This window comes from Camelus bactrianus, chromosome 4 (assembly GCF_048773025.1).
Source record: "Camelus bactrianus isolate YW-2024 breed Bactrian camel chromosome 4, ASM4877302v1, whole genome shotgun sequence".
In the NCBI taxonomy this organism is placed as follows: domain Eukaryota; kingdom Metazoa; phylum Chordata; class Mammalia; order Artiodactyla; family Camelidae; genus Camelus; species Camelus bactrianus.
In genome coordinates this window covers 66274083-66290755 of record NC_133542.1, presented here as the reverse complement: position 1 = coordinate 66290755, position 16673 = coordinate 66274083, and the positions used below count along the sequence as shown (strand labels likewise).

At 43.2% G+C, this 16673-nt stretch overlaps 1 protein-coding gene across 4 annotated transcripts in view; it reads left to right on the top strand.

The window, feature by feature from the left end:
- TTLL11 (tubulin tyrosine ligase like 11) overlaps window positions 1-16673 on the top strand; it is a 227278-nt gene that overhangs the window by 91671 nt on the left and 118934 nt on the right. For all 4 annotated transcript variants that reach the window (XM_074362165.1, XM_074362166.1, XM_074362164.1 and 1 more), the window contains 2 exons: window positions 6436-6531; window positions 7259-7374. In XM_074362165.1, coding sequence (XP_074218266.1) covers window positions 6436-6531; window positions 7259-7374 — 212 coding nt within the window. The remainder of the gene's footprint in view (window positions 1-6435; window positions 6532-7258; window positions 7375-16673) is intronic.

Below are 16673 nucleotides of genomic sequence, written 5' to 3'. Positions count from 1 at the left end.
CAAATACTCTCTCACTGTCTTTCCTATTTTAGTAAATGAATAGCATTCACTTACTTAGGCCCAAAACTCCAGTCATTCTTGTTTCTTCTTTTTTACTCCTTCCTACAACTAATCCATAAGCAACTCTTGCAAATATACATTAAAATGCACCCGAAATGTAACCACTTCTAACCAGCTCCGCTGCCCCCCTCCCAGGCTGGGCAGCCGTCACCGTGCACTTGTATCACCCCGACAGCCTCCTGATGTCCCCTTTCCCACCCTTGCTGCTTATAGCCTGTTTTTCTCACTGTAGCCGAACTGATTCTTCTAAAACATGTCAGATCAAATTACTTCCCTGTGTAAATTTTCCAGTGGCTTTCTTGTTGCACTTAAAATCCTGGCTCCTTACTGTGGCCTACAAGATGCTACATGATCTGTCGCCTGTCATTCTGTTGGCCCTCATCTCCCGTCTCCCTCTTGCTCACTCCTTGCTGTTTTTCAAAAGTGGCCTTTGTTCTTGCTGTTCCCTCTACCTGGAATGCTCCTCCTCAGCTCTTCAAATGAATTTTTCTCTCACTTCATTCAGTCCCTGGTCATCCATCACCACCTGAGTCTTTTGCTTCTGGGTTGTGATGGAGTAACAAAGACTGGACTTGACCTTCTTTTGAAAACAACCAGAATATCAGACAAAAATACATGAAATCAATGTTTTCAGATTTTGGACAACAGACAGCTCAGCAACTATGATCCCTGAGGAAAGAGGGGGAAAAAGCCAAGATGAATCTACGGTTGCCTCAGCTTTCTGTCTGGAGGCAATCTCCAGAACATGGGCAAGTGGGAGAGGGAAACTAAAGAGAGCCCTGTGACCTCAATGAGTTGAGGGGATGGAGGTCAGAGTTTGGGAGTGCCAAGGGGGCTGGAATTCTGTGGGCAGGATTCTGAGAAGGAGGGAGCCAAGCAGGAAAAGAGCTCCAAGAACCTGCATGGGGTCCTGGTGCATCTTTGCTGAGCACTAGGCCATTCATACGTGGAGTGTTAATCCACAGAGCTGGGCAAAGAGTGACCAGGGCACCGAGAAGCTGAACAACCTCCAGGCCTCATGCAGAGCAGGGAGATGGTTGAGCTCCAAAGAACCAGTGTGGAGAGTCCTTGGTGATGACTGGGGGCATTCAACGGAGACTCCAGAGAAGTTCTGCCTGAATCTTCCCTGGAATGAAAGTTACTCTAGACTCAACTTAGTAAAGCTTAAACAATAGGCCTAGAAGGTATCAAACTAACCTGCAAATAACTGACTGCCAAAAAACCTAGTACTTTTTAAAAGAAGACAAAATTCAGGCACTCAGCATTAAGTGTCTGGCATCCAATAAACACACACTGGATGCTCCATGAGGCAGGAAAAGGGTAACCCAGACCAAGGGGGAAAATCAATAGAAATAGACCCATAAATATTGGAAATAATAGAGCTAGGAGGAAAAGGATGTTAAAACAGCTATTACAACTGTGTACAAAAATTTAAAGGAAAATATGAGCTTAATGTAGAGGGAAATGGAGCTATTAAAAAAAAAAACCAAATGGAATTCTTAGGAACCAAGTGGAAGAAAATACAGTCCCTGTAATGCAAACGTCACTGGATGGGATTAACAGCAAATTAGACACCACAGAAGAAATGATCAGTGAACCTAAAGACAGAGCAATAGAATTTATTCAAAATGAAACGGAGAGAGGAAAACAACAGGAAAAATAAATAAACAGACCCTCAGTGACCTGTGGTACAGTATCAGATGGTCTAACATATGTGTAAGTGGGGTTCCCTGAGCAGAAGAGACAAGGAAGTTACAGGAAAAACATTTGAAGAAATGGCCCCACACACAAGTGCACATGAACACACCCCTGTAAGGTTTGTCATAATCAAATTGGTGGTGATAAGAAAATCTTAAAAGCAGCTAGATAGAAAAGACACATTATGTTCAGAGGAACAAAGAATATCCGAAAAGTTCTCATCAGAAACTGCAAAGCAGAAGACAATGGGATGACATGTCACCTCCTTAGAAAGTCCTTCCCTGACCACCAAACCCTCCCTCCATCCACTGCATCACATTCTGTTCTTACCCGGCTTTAATTATTAACTTGCTTGCAGTCTCTCCCCTAGAACATAAGCTCCAAGAGGGCAGGAGTTAAAACATCCTTTCTCTTATTTGCTGCTTTATCCCCAGGGCCTGGGACAGTACCTAGTGTTTGGTAGGTGCTTAACAGATATTTGATAAATCTGTCTTCCAGGTAGAAGGGTATAAAGCCAGAGAGCACTAAAGCATCCTGGAACTACTAATAGTTCAGCACAATTAGAGCCCCAGGTGTGCAGCAGTGAGTCAGAGGAAATAAGGCTGGAGTTGGAGACAGGTGCCAGGTCGTAGAGGAATTTGTAGGACATGCTGTGGACCCCAGGCTTCCTTCTGGAAGCAGAGATTTTAGGCAGAGGAGTGTTAGTATTTTATTTGCATTTTAGAAAAATTACTCTGGCAGCTCCCCGTGCCAGATGAATTAGAGAGTTTGAGAGCAAGGAAACTGATGGGGAAGTTGTTAAAGTAGTCCAGGGGAAAGATGGTGCAGGTCTGATCCAGACTAGGAACACGGAGGATGGGTCAGACCTAGAAAGCGTTCTAGCAGGTAGAATGCACAGAGTTGGTGAGCAGCTAGATGTAAAGGATGAAGGAGACATTCTTGGCTGCCTGCCACAGGCTCAGACTCCCTCACAAGGCTATAATCAGCGTGTTGTCCAGGACTGCAGTCGTGTCAGGGCTTGACTGGGGAGAGATCCCCTCCTCAGCTCACTCACATGGCTGTTGGCAGGCCTCGGGTACCCTCCCTGGCTGTTGCCTGGGACATCAGTTCCTTGCCACTTGGGACCCTCCAGCGGGCAGCTCACCACATGGTAACTGGCTTCCCTCAGAGCGAGCATGCGGGAGAGTAAGAGAAGGTATCCCAAGATAGAAGCCACAGTCTTTTTATAACCTAACGTTGGGGGACACATCCCATCGTTTCTGCCCAATTTTGCTTGTTAGATACAAGTCACTAGGTGCAGCCCTCCCTCAAGGAGAGGGGGTTACGTAAGGGCAGGAATGCCAGGCGATGGGTATCAGTGGGACCACATTAGAGGCTGCTGGCCACAGATAGTTTGGATATGTAGGGTTCGAGGAGTGTGGGACCTCCTAGTTGGGAATACTCTGGAGACAGGTGGATGTACAGTTCTGAGGCTCAGGAGAGAATCCCCTCTCATTGGAATGTAGCTTGGAGCCTTTGCATGAGTTTACAATGAATGGCTCAGGGCCCTTTTCTCCCCAACTTGCTTTGGAGGCTTCTAGAGGTGAGGATGAAGGACAGATATCTTTGAATCCCTAGGGCACCCGTCAGGTAACACATAGTTGCTGACTGAATTACTTGGAGGGGTGGATAGTATCATGATTGAAAAGTCCTCTCTCTCTCTCCATGTGACATTTCCTACTCTGCCACCAAACCAGAGAGAGGTTTTCCCGTTTCTAAGCTTCAGGTTTCTAGTCTGCAAAGTGGATTTTAGACTAGATTAGTAGTTTTTCTTTTCCTTCTTCTTTTTTTTTTTAAAAGGTTTTCCTCCTGGGAACACTAAGATGTAAAATCGGTAAAAGTTGATCTGATCTGGTCTCCCCCAAAAGACCCCCATTTTGAAAAACACTGGAGCAAGTAAATTCTGGATTTTCTGCCAACTCTTCTGGAGTTTTATGACAAGATCAACTCTAAGCTCCTCCCAGTTCTGTGATTCTGTTTGTTGAGATCCACTGGTGGTCCATATTTCACTGAACTTTTGGGGAAAAAAGTCATATTTCCTTGAACCTGGGAAAAATATAATAAAGCTGACTTTCATTTAATACTTACTATGCGCCAGGTACTCTGCAAAATATTTTACATCACGTTTTTATTTCCTCCTATGTCCCCTATTAGAGTGTAAGTGCCATGAGGGCAGGGACTTTGTCTAGTCCACTACCGTATTTCCAGGAGCTAAAATTGTCCCTGGGACATAGGGAGCATTCAATAAATATCTTATGAATGAATGAACTGAGGTGAGTACTATTCTTACTCCCATTTTACAGATGAGGAAACTGGGGCATAGAGCTGCTAAGTAACTTGCCGGTAGTTACACAAGATAAAGGCAGAGTTAAGGTCTGAAATCAGCTCCTCTGGACTCCAAAGCCATTAATGCTACTTCTTGTTGATGGGATTAGAAGGAAAGTGGAAAGGGAGCTGGCATATGTCGAATATCTTCTTTAGGACGGGCATAATCCTGGGTTCTTTTTGCTTCCGTTATCAACCACCCTGCAGTGGTTATCAATGGGCTGCCGTTATGCCCATTTTTCAGACGAGGTGTGTGAGGCTCAGAGAGGCTAAGCTGTCTAGCTAGTGTGAGAGACTGGGCTGAGATTGAAACCCAAATCTGTCTGGCTTCAAAGCATTTTTGCACAAGACCCAACATATTCAACTACATGCACCGAAGTTTAGGTTCTGGAAGATACTATGCTACGGGTGCGTGCCGGTCTATATGGCTGGTGGGGTTTTGTCACTCCCCTTCTCCAGCTTTCCTATAGCTGTGCATTCCCGAAGCCACTGTGCCTTGAGCTGAGAAGAGTCCACCAGGCTGAGAAAGTGCAAGTCCAAACTTCTAAGATGTAGCAAAACGTAAGCATCGATGACTCGGGATGAGGAACGTCGGCACCAGTAGCCGGCCATTTCTGTAACCTCATCAGCATCGCGCGTCTCAGACCAGGTCTGAAGTTAGACTGATGGTGTCACCAGAGTCTCTTAAAGCCCTCATCACTCATATCCACTTGTCATACATTATTAAGCAGATCTATAATACATGTAACATTTTCTATTGAATTTCCATTCCTTTCTTCTCATGACCAGGGAAAGAAAAATAGAGTAAGAGTGGCTTTTCCCAACTTTTCATCCTCACTGCCCTTTATTGAAGAATAACCTCATCTTGAATTACCCCCCCAAAATGGTCCTTTGAGCTCTGATTTCATTAATAAGGATGAAGCTAGAGTTTAATAATTATCATTTAACTGATATAAAGTCTATATAGACAAGTCAATGGATTTCCTCTCATCTTTTCTTCTTGTGGACTCCACAGGGGAGGGGATGCAGTTATATCTTTTTTCTTCCCTCTCCTTTATTCTGTACATTGTTTTTTGAAACTTTGGGATTGTATTGCTCACATTAGGAGCTTCCTAACTTAACGTCTCCTATAGAGATAATGAGACGAGCATCTGACATCCTCCTAGTCCGAGTCAGAATCCAGTCTGAAGGGTGAAGAGATGTTATCTGAATAAAGGGTTATTTTGGGCAGAGGGAGTGAGATGCACAGGGTGGCTTACCCCATCGCAGGGCTTGTGAGGAGTTAAGAGAGGCCAGAAGACAAAGCCTCACCTGAGGCAGCAAGCCGGATTCCAGAGCAGGCAGCCGACAAATGGTCCTGGAGTCACCTTGGGTGCAGGCCGGCTTCATCTGTGCGTGATCTGTGCAGTCACACAGGGCCCCCATCGGAAGGGCTCCACGTGTGGTTTAAGGCTCCGTTTCACCATCATGAAACCGTTTTGAGTAAGAGACCCTGCATTTTCATCTTGCACTGGGTCCTGCAAACTGTGTAGCCATTTCTGCTTGGGTATGAAATCCGGCTCTGTCACTTCCTGGGTAGGTGGTCTCAGGGAAATCCACTTTCCGAGACTCAGTTTCTGCTTCTGTGAAATGGTCAGCCTGATCCCTGTTTCAAATACACTGTTGTGAGGATTAAACGGGAGGATGAGTAATTGGTGCATTGTATCATAATTGGCACCTAATAAGTTCTCCTGTCTCCTTAGCTAGAATTGCCCAGGGGATTTGTTATTCAAACTGCATTTGCCTGCGCTCCAATCTGAATGATTCTGATTCACAGGTGTGGGCTGGGGAGGAGCAGTGGTTTTGAAAGTGATCCTTAAATGATGCTGATATGTACCTGAGGTTAAGAAAGATGCCCTTGGGTTTTTTTTTTTTTTTAAGAGGTCTAGTTAAGGAGCAACTTAATAGAGGAGAACAGGAGAGGGAGAAATTGATGGACTACTTCTATTCCTTAACATAATAAAAAAAAAACTTATGAAAGAAGAAAGAGGTCGCCATCTCACAGCACTTGACGACACACCGATAGTGCTGAAGGGAACATGCGAACCAACCCCATTACCAAGGCTCCTGGAAAATTCTCTGCTGTGCAGTTAGCCTGACAAGCCCCTCCAGAGGTAGAGGGTGTGTGGACAGGAGAAGCCAGGTTCCAGCCCCAGGTTGTGGGGCAGCGTGGGAATTTATTTTCACCTCGAATGCCCCAAATACCATACTCGATCCCTGAAAAAGACACTGTAGCTCGAAGGAGTAATTCTGAATTGTGTTTGTCCTGCCCAGATTTTAGGCTTTGACATTCTTCTAATGAAAAACCTGAAGCCCATACTCCTTGAAGTAAACGCAAATCCCAGCATGAGAATCGAACACGAGCAAGAAGTAAGTATTTTTTCAGCATCTCGTTGAATGTGTTGCCGTCCCACCGAACGTCCCGCTCTCGTGTTGCTCCCTTGGCCAAACGAGGCTCGGCATTCTCAGATTAGCCCAGCAGAGTTCTGTTCAATCCTAAATAATTTCAGTTTTGTTGCGCTCTGGACATGCTCTATTAATATAAGACCTCCTCGACCTGTGGTAGTTTCCCAGCATGCAGTCCTTCCAGATCTTAAGATCTGCAAATGTAGAAGAGCTGAGCCTTTCCATCAGTTCTGACCTGAACTAATTAGCTAGCCTCGGGAGATAAACTAATTGAAATTCTGTGAGTATGATTTAGCCATGTTGACATGCTTGAATCACGGAGATAAACAGTACATTTAACAGTGGGTCTATTTTCCCCGCCCCCTTAACAATGCATAGAAGGGGCGGAAGGAAATACACCAAAGATTAATTCTGGGTTTGGGGAAGATTATGTGGATTCTTTTCATTTTCTTTGCCTCTTCCGTATTTCCAAATTTTCTACAATGCGCAGGTATCATTTTGCTTAATTAGAAAAATAGATTTTTCCCCCTCTTTGTGTATTTTGTTGATCTGTAGAAAGGAAACTGATGTTTTTAAGGTAAAGGGAATTCTAAAGGAAAATCTAACAGTCCATCCACTGGGGCTACTGCTGACAGTCACCTGGGACTGAATCACTCTCTCTGCTGTAATACGGAATCCGTACCTTTTCAAGCTCTCTCCAGGGGTGTTTGAGAACGTCCCCAGCCTTGTCGATGAAGAAGTAAAAGTGGCTGTGATCAGAGACACACTGCGTCTCATGGACCCACTTAAGAAGAAAAGAGGGAACCAGTAAGTATTTTTGAAGTCACTTATCTCTACCAACTCTGCTTCCCATGTCCTGCGCAGGTAAGTCGAGTTCTTGAAACATGTTAACACTGTGAGATTTATGCATTAAACATTCTAATAAGTCATATTTTCATCTATGAAGATCAGCCTCCAAATAGAGTGACTCAAAAGTCAGGAGATGGATTTGAATTTGACATGGGGGGTTTAGTGGATGAATTTCTAGCCGATTGTTATCTGAGTCTGGAGAGTCTTTCCTAAAAACCCACTTGCCTCCAGTGATGTAGGAGCACGTAGTGCTCCTCTTTGAAATGCTGAAGCACAGGGAGAGTACAAAATGCCACAGGTACCCAGGACGTGGCGAGGATCACTTCCTTTCAATTTTCTTCGTGACGTTTACACTCTTGCAACAGAAGCTTTTTGTTTCAAAATCTGCAGATCCAATTATTGGACTTTTAGCTGTTCTACAATATTTATAGCAGTTGGAATTCTCCTCCATCTCATCCACTCAGTGGATGTTACACTGAGATGTCATCCCCGCCCTTCCCTCCATGGAATCATCCCTGAAATGAATAATATTTCACCTGGGTATTTTGTTTGTTTTGTTTTTACCAAATTCCTGGCTTCCACAAAGTAAGAGCTGAGTAAATATCACTGTGCCTGTTTTAGGCAGGCATCTCAAATAGCGTTCCTCATACCCCCGACAAATCACATGGACCCAAACAAGTAAAGCACTTGTCAGCTACAGTTCCAGACTGTGAGCGACACTGACTTCCCTAAGCAGGGGTGTTTCTGTGGGTTCCCCTGCTGCGGCTCCCGTGCTGGAGCCCAGATACTGTTAGAATCACCCTGGGGTGGTGCCTCTCCCCTTGGCTACACCTTAGAACCATCTGGAAAGCTTTTTCATAAATACCAGGGCAAGTGCCCCCACTTCTAGAGATGCTGCTTTTAATTAGCCTGGGCTGTAGGCCTGGCCACAGAAATATTTTAGGTTCCTGAGGTGATCCTATCATGCGGCCAAGGTTGAGTGCCTCTGCCCTGCAGGAAATGTCACTCTGAAGGGGCATTTGTCATTTTCTGAGTCAAGTTGGATGGAACCTGCTCGACTGGGTTCTCCTCCAGAGCGTCCTTTGCTGTGTGAGGCACAGACCCACTGTCGGCAAGACTCGCTGAGAACGCTCACCTGTGGATCGTACGGGCCGATCCTGCCAGGTGCGGCCGCCACCGACTAGAGCTTCAGAGCGGTGGCGTGGCAGGTCTGCAGAATCCTCCGAGCAGCTGATGGCGGTGGATAACGGGTCTAGTCATTCACGCGTGCAACTGCTATTTTTAGCCACTCCTAAGGATAAACAGTGGATTAATTACACTTTGGTCAGATTGCAATTGCAACAGAACACACTCCTCAAAACCCTGCTCTCTAATGGTTATTGATCTCACCACTAGAGATTAGGTCTTGAGGGACCGTATTGCCCTGTGGGGAGATTTTGGTGGCTGTCCATGCCAGTGTGGCACGGGGCGGGGGATGACAGATTTTTAAAGATGACCTTGACACTTCAGCATTCCTATTCGTTTGGTAGGAACCAGTTCAATGGCTTTTGTGTGGCCTGAGCTTCCTCAACCTCTGCCACCCAGAACAGGAAGAGATGTAAGGGTCCCCCTGTATTTGCACATTAAAAGGCATCGAAACATGGTTAGCTTTCTTTTTCATGTTTTAGTTGTTTTTGTTTTTTTTTTTTTTTTGACGGAGACCTGGCCTTCTGTATAATCCTTATGAGCTGCAGATCTAAAATTTAAATGGGCACAGGGCCATTGGGAAGGATGGGAAAGGCATTTTATAACTTATCAAGTCAGAAGTAGCAGCACCTCATTTTTAATTTAAAAAGCATTGACTTTTTGAAAATTGATAACCAGGAACAGTTAGAGCTTCAAGAACCTGACTTCAATTCTAATATAAAAACGCTTTCATCTCACCCTTTTCTTACCCCAATATAAGGATGTATATTAAGAGCTAAATGTCATTTACTGATATTTCTCCTTAATTATGCCTTTTTTTTTTAACCCAGCAATGATTGTCCATGAGAGCATTTTGTAATCTGTGAAGTGCATTTATATGGAAGGAATTATAATCATCATTTTGATAACTTTACCGTGCAGACAGAAAGGCTGCAATTATTCTCAACTCTTTTATGTAGAAATGTTTTAGGGTAACTTGGAAAAGCACCGTAGTTACGCCTGCAGAAACACACAGTGTTGTGATGCTGAAAAATGTGTTTAAATCTGAGACCAGGTCCCTCCAAGCGCCGGAAATGAGGGACTTGTAGGCCGGAAGTTACCTTTAGAAGCTGAAATTTCTTGTGTTTGAATAGAATCCGACCTAAATCTTTTCAAACAAGTGATATCCTAGCCTTTGCCTTCAACTTCTTAGCAAAAGAGGGTCTGACGTGTCCCTCATTAGTTCCTTCCTGAGTACACTTTGGCAGCAAGACCGTTGAAGTGGGTCTTAATTTTCCCCACACAGGCTGAAGAAAAAAAGTAGATAGATGTCCTGAACTCCTCATATCTCTAAACTGCTCTGGGAAGGTGCAGAGGGGGCCTTGGAAGGGCAGCAGCCACACATGTCCATGCATCAAGCATCTTGGCGTGCCCCAGGGGCTTGTAGGCTGGGGTTGGTTTCTTGATGGGACTGAAAGCTGTCCCCAAGCCTCCCGTGGGGAGAGGCACTTGTGACTCTGCTGAGACTCATCTTGGTGTAGTTGACAGAACTCTGTCTTGAGCCGAAGAGACTGAGATTCAAATCCTGACCTTGGGGACGTGCAGGAGCTATTTTGAGCCTCATTACCCTCTTCTTGAAAATGGAGATAATAACATTTAAATGGAACAGCATGAAAAACTTTTACAATATATTATGCACTTAATAATGCTTAGTTTACTACTCAGCAATAAAATGAGCTGCTAAACTATCAACAAACAAACAAGAATGCTTAGTTACCACGATCTTTCCTGGTTATACTTAAAGTAGATTTTCGAGTTTAAAACCCAGGACATATCTTAAACGGAAGCTAGTTAGGTCACGGTGGACTGGAACTGCCATTGGCGCTGGCTGCCAGTGGGAAGTTTTGTTTCCAAGTATCATGATGTCACTGGCCCAAGCAAATTTATTTGTTGGGTTAGGAGCAAATACATTTGGCCCCCGAGGGAATAAAATAGCTGTCATATGAGAACTGTTCCGAACTGTGATGACATTTTGTAATATCTAGGGACTCTCTTGATTTACATACGAGGGTTCTTTGGAGGCACTGCAGGGACGTGGGAAGGGAAGGCTCTTCAAGGGAAGGACTCTGGAACCATCACCTATCTGTGCACACATGGAGGTAAAATTCACATATAAAATTAGCCGTACTAAAGTGTAGTATACACTCACAGTGTTGTGCAACCATCAACCCTATGTAGCTCCAAAATGTTTGTCATCCTAAAAGGAAACCCTGTATCCTTTAAGCAATCACCCCTATTCCCACCTCCACCCACCTACTTTCTGTCTCTGACACATATGAGAGTATTAGAGAAATGCTGCTGCTTAGGGTCACCAAGAGGTCCATCAGGCTTTACTTTCAAGTTTTGCTATTCTGGATACTTCATGTAAAGGGAACTGTACCATATTCAGTTTTTTGGTGTCTGGCTTCTCTCACTTAGCATGTTTTTGAGGTTCACCCATGTTGTAGCATGTTTCAGTACTTTATTCCTTTTTATGGCCAACTAATATTCCATTATATGGACATACCACATTTTACGATCCATTCATTACTTGGTGGACACTAGTGTGGAAGCCATTTCTTTTTCAACCAGAGGGGAGCTGGAATGATCTATTTTGTATTTTGGCATTCTACAGATTTCCTCTGAGAGGAAAGGATATTTTCTGCTACAAGGAGTCTCTAAATCCAACCCCCTCATTTTATTGATAGATGCACAGACTATTAGAATTGGAAGGCAGATCCCTGGTTCAAGAATGTCCCACCTAAGCCTCCCTGACAGAGGAGCAGCCTGTGTCCTGACCAAGGCACTGGATGTGGCATCAGCCAGGTCTGGGCTGAAGTCCTTAATCTCTGATCATTGCAGTATGAGCTTGGCCAAGTCGCTTTGTTCTCTGAACGCATCTATGAAATGGAGATCAAGGTGTCTCCTTGACTGGACTGGCATGGGTGTCATATGAAATGACACAGACAAGAGACATCAGACTTCATGACATCTGAGGGTATCAGACAAATGCTAGTTCTTAAGGTCACCAAGTGGCCAATTAGGCTTTGGTTTAAAGTTATGCAGATGGGGAGACATGTCATCCACTCCGGAAGCAGCCTACCTGAGTTGTGCACATAATGATTCTGCCCGCCTGAATCGTACAAGATGAAACAAAGATGAAGAAGGTTGGTCCCTTGCCCTACGTCACAACACTAGTTAAGAGGAGGAGCAGAAACTGGATCTTGGGTCTCCTGATCTCTATTCCAGAGTCCTCTCTGCTCCGTCACACTGCTCCACTGACCTTCAGCTTCTGCTTCAAAGCTAAGCTTATAAGATACAGTAGAAAAATCAGGAGAATCAACGGAAAATTTCCCCTATTCTCAAGGTATTTGGGCAGCCTAAGTCTTTCTTTTTAAAAACTTCTATCAGAAGCAGAAGTGAATAAATTGCATTCCTTGATTATTTTGTAAAAAACAAGGTGATTATTCCATCAATTGAGTAATTTGGGGGAGATCGGTTTACCCCTGGGGGAGCCATTTTACTACTATTTTGCTCCTTACCCTGAATGTAGATGTTTTGAGTAATCACATTCCTTTCTTGGGAATCATAAGCCTTTAGGACCCCAGAGAAATATAAATAAAAGCAGGGATAGGCTTGGAGGAATCAGAGGGGATCTTGACGCAGTGCCTGGGAGCTGGGGTGGAGACTGCTTGCTTCTTATTCAAAAGTGTACATTTGGAACATGACTTATGTGAGGCACAGAAGCCCCTTTTCCCACAGCAGCATTTCCTCATCCTCCCCCACTTTCGCTTACCTCCTATCACCATAACAACCAGGTTACTATAAAGGGCAGAGTCAGCCTGCCCGGACCGCTTCTGCCTTCATTCATGGAGGTCCGTCCTCTGAAGGCTTCACTGGGAATTCAGGCTTCACTTCTTACCTTGTCTCCAAGTGTGTCCCTTGGATCCTGGGCCATTGTTAGAACGAGTACATTAGGTGACTCCCTAAATTAGGTTGATTCTACATGGAATCTAGGCTAAAGGTGAAATATTCTAAGAAAACAGAGATCCAGGAATCTCCCAGTGGCTCAGTTTCCCCACTGGGGGGCTTGTATTTTAACCAAGAAACGTAACTCTGTCCTGTCCTGGGAAAGAATAATCAAAAACACATTAATCAGAGGTCTGCAAGCCGAGATCCCCGCCCCTTCAATTGGCAGTAGGTCCTACTGAAATCCCCTCCACTGTAGAGAAGATGGGTTCCTAGTCTATCTAGATTAACATGCCTTCGTGAAAGTAGAACATTATCTTTCTTACCAGAGAGTATTCTTCTGGAAACAGACATTCTTTCAGGAGAATCACCCGACCATCCAGTTGAATGGCCCGTCCATGTGTGCATAGTTGATGTTTTGTTGAAATTCTGAGGCTTTGTTAACCTCTAATGATTTCTTTGTGGCAGGATCCTACAGATCAGTACAAACTAACGCTGAGAACCTTTGAAGATTTCATATAAATCAGGAATCTGGGTCACAGAGAGGTGAATACTTGCATATTCATTTGGGTTTCATTTTCTACCATGCCACGATCACAGACACAGATACTGGTTATTTAGAGTATTTCTAGAGCCTTCACTGTGCACCAGGGAGAAGACTGCAGAAGGGAATTAGCTCACAGGCCAGTAGGGGAGGCAAGACCCACACATAAATATCTAAAAGGTGGAAAGTGAGAAGTGCCCTAAACATAGAGACAAAATACCAAGGGAGGAAAATGGAGGGAAGATTATTTTCTTCCTTTCTTTTTTTTTTAAATTGAAGTATAGTCAATTACAATGTGTCAGTCTCTGGTGTACAGTGTAATGTCCCAGTCATATATATGCATACATATATTCATTTTCATTAAAAGTTATTATGAGAAATTGAATATAGTTTCCTGTGCTATTCAGAAGAGATTTGTTTAACTATTTTTATATATAATAGTTAATATTTGCAAATCTTGAACTCCAAAATTTATCCCTTCCCACTCCTTTACCCCTTGCCGTAACCATAAGATTATTTACTATGTCTGTGAGTCTATTTCTGTTTTGTAGATGAGTTTATTAATGTCTTCTTTTTTCTTTTCTTAGATTCCACATATGAGTGATATATGGTATTTTCCTTTCTCTTTCTGGCTTACTTCGTTTAGAATAACAATATCCAGGTCCATCCATGCTGCTGCAAATGACATTATTTTCTTCTTTTTTGTGGCTGAGTAGTATTCCATTGTATAAACATATCACTTCTTTATCTAATCATCTGTCGATGAACATTTAGGTTGTGTCCATGTCTTGGCTATTATAAATAGTGCTGCTGTTGGGGTACATGTAACTTTTCAAATTAGAGTTCCCTCTGGATATATGCCCAGGAGTGGGACTGCTGGATCTTATGGTAAGTCTACTTTTAGTTTTTTAAGGAATCTCCATATTGTTTTCCATAATGGTGGCGCCTAACTACATTCCCACCAACTGTGTAGGAAGGTTCCCCTTTCTCCACACCCTTCCAGCATTTATCTTTTGTGGACTTTTTAGTGATGGCCATTCTGACTGGGATGAGGTGATACCTCACTGTAGTTTTGATTTGCATTTCTCTGATAATTAGCGATATTGAGCATTTTTTCATGTGCCTATTGGCCATTTGTATGTCTTCATTGGAGAACTGCTTGTTTAAGTCATCTGCCAATTTTTGGATTGGATTTTTGTTTTTTTGTTATTAAGTTGTATGAGCTGTTTGTATATTCTAGACATTAAACCTCTGTCAGTTGCATCATTTGTAAATATTGTCTCCCATTCTGTAGGGTGTTGTTTTGTTTTGCTTGTGGTTTCCTTTGCTGTGCAAAAGCTTATAAGTTATAATTAGGTCCCATTTGTTTATTTTTGCTTTTATTTCTATTGCCTGGGTAGACTGCCCTAGGAGAACATTGCTTAGATTTATGTCAGAGAATGTTTTGCCTGTGTTTCCTTCTAGGAGGTTTATAAGTCTTGTCTTATGACTTCAGTCTTTAAGCCATTTTTAGTTTATTTTTGTGTATGGAGTGAGGGAGTGTTCTAACTTCATTGATTTACATGCTTCTGTTCAGTTTTTCCAACATCACTTGCTGAAGAGACTGTCTTTTCTGAATTGTATATTCTTGCCTCCTATGTCAAAGATTAATTGACTGTAAATATGTGGGTTTATTTCTGGGCTCTCTACCCTGTTCCGTTGATCCATATGTGTGTTTCTGTGCCAATACCATGCTGTTTTGATCACTGTAGCTCTGTAGTATTGTCTGAAGTCTGTGAGGGTTATTCCTGCAGCTTCATTCTTTTTCTTCAGTATTGCTTTGGCAATTCTGGGTCTTTTGTGCTTCCATTTAAATTTTAGGATTATTTGTTCTAGTTCTGTGAAAAATGTGGTGGGTGATTTGATAGGGATCGCATTAAATCTGTAGATTGCCTTGGGCAGTATGACCATTTAACAATATTGATTTGGGAAAGATTATTTTCTGATGAGGAGAGTTTAAAAGAAAACTGACAAGTGGGGGTTGGCACTTGAGCTGAGGTTTAAAGGTTGAGTAAATATTTGAAAGAAGGATGCCACTGGTGGAGGAAACAAAGGCATGGGGTCCCTGAGGGGAACAGAAGGAGTTAAATCAGCTGGAGAGACAGGTGCAGGAAGTGGATTAGTAGAGAGGAGGTGCCAATGGGAGGTGGATGAAGACCCAGAGGTGGGTGGCCTGGGTGTCAAGCTGAAGAAATAAAAGCTTGTCTTGGATCTGGGGTCACAAACATGAAGCACTTCCGGGCGTCTGTGATCCCTGAAACTACACAAAATTGTGTATATATGTGTATTTTTCCTGGAGCAAATGTCAGAAATTTCATCAGATTTTCAAAAAGTTAAGAACCTAACAGTCCTATTATGGTTGGCGGCTACAGGGAGCTGGAGTAATTTGCCCGAGGCTGGGGTGTCATGGCTTCGGGATCCATCACGACCTCCATACCTGGAAAGGTTTCATGCTTCAGATGGCAGTCAGCAAACTAGAAAAATGTGCATGCATTTTCAAGTACGAACAGACAGGAAATGACTGATGATAAGTGCATTATGTGAGGTGCAAGAAATAAAACCAGATAACCCTCTTTATTTGAAAATGTTTAAGCGTTAAGTCAGACGTAACCAGTAAAAAGCCTCTTTGGCGCGAAGTTTGTTGAGCAGGAACCATTTCCGAGACTTATGGGGAAGGTGGAGTTTCCTGAGCTGGTGTGAGAATGTGTTTCAGAGACCATTAGACAGGAGCCGAGCCCCTCCACAAGCAGGCAGGCCCGTCCCCCTTACGCCGGAGTGTGGAGTGGATGGGAAACTGGGTGAGCTTATGGCCAGTCAGTCACCATTATGGGGAAATGGTGGGGTGGAATTGTGCATGGACCCTTCCAGAGTTATTCCAGTACTGATGGGGGGAGCACCTGTGTTTGGAAATTTCCCTTCGAGTTGCTCCAGTGAGCCTTAAATGTTCATGCGCTTTTTTTCCCCTGTCTTTCTTCCTTTCTTTCTCTCTTTCTCTCTCTCTTTCTCTCTTTCTTTCTTTCTTTCTTTCATTTTTTAATTGAAGTATAGTAAATTACAGTGTGTCAATATCTGGCGTACAGCAAAATGTTTCATTCATACATATAAATACATGTATTTGTTTTCATAGTCTTTTCCATTATAGGTTACTACAGGATATTGAATATAGTTCCCTGTACTATACAGAAGAAACTTGTTATTTATCCAATTTATATTCAGTAGTTAGTACTTGCACATCTTGAACTCCCAATTTATCCCTTTTCACCCCCTACCCCCTTCCCCCTCCCTCCAGCTCTGGTAACCATACATTTGTTTACTATATCTGTGAGTCTGTTTCTGTTCTGTAGATGAGCTTATAGGTGTCTTCTCTTCTCTTTTCTTTTTTTTTTTAGATTCCACATATGAGTGATATCATATGGTATTTTTCTTTCTCTTTCTGGCTTACTTCACTTAGAATGACAATCTCCATGTCCATTCATGTTGCTGCAAATGGCATTGTTTATTC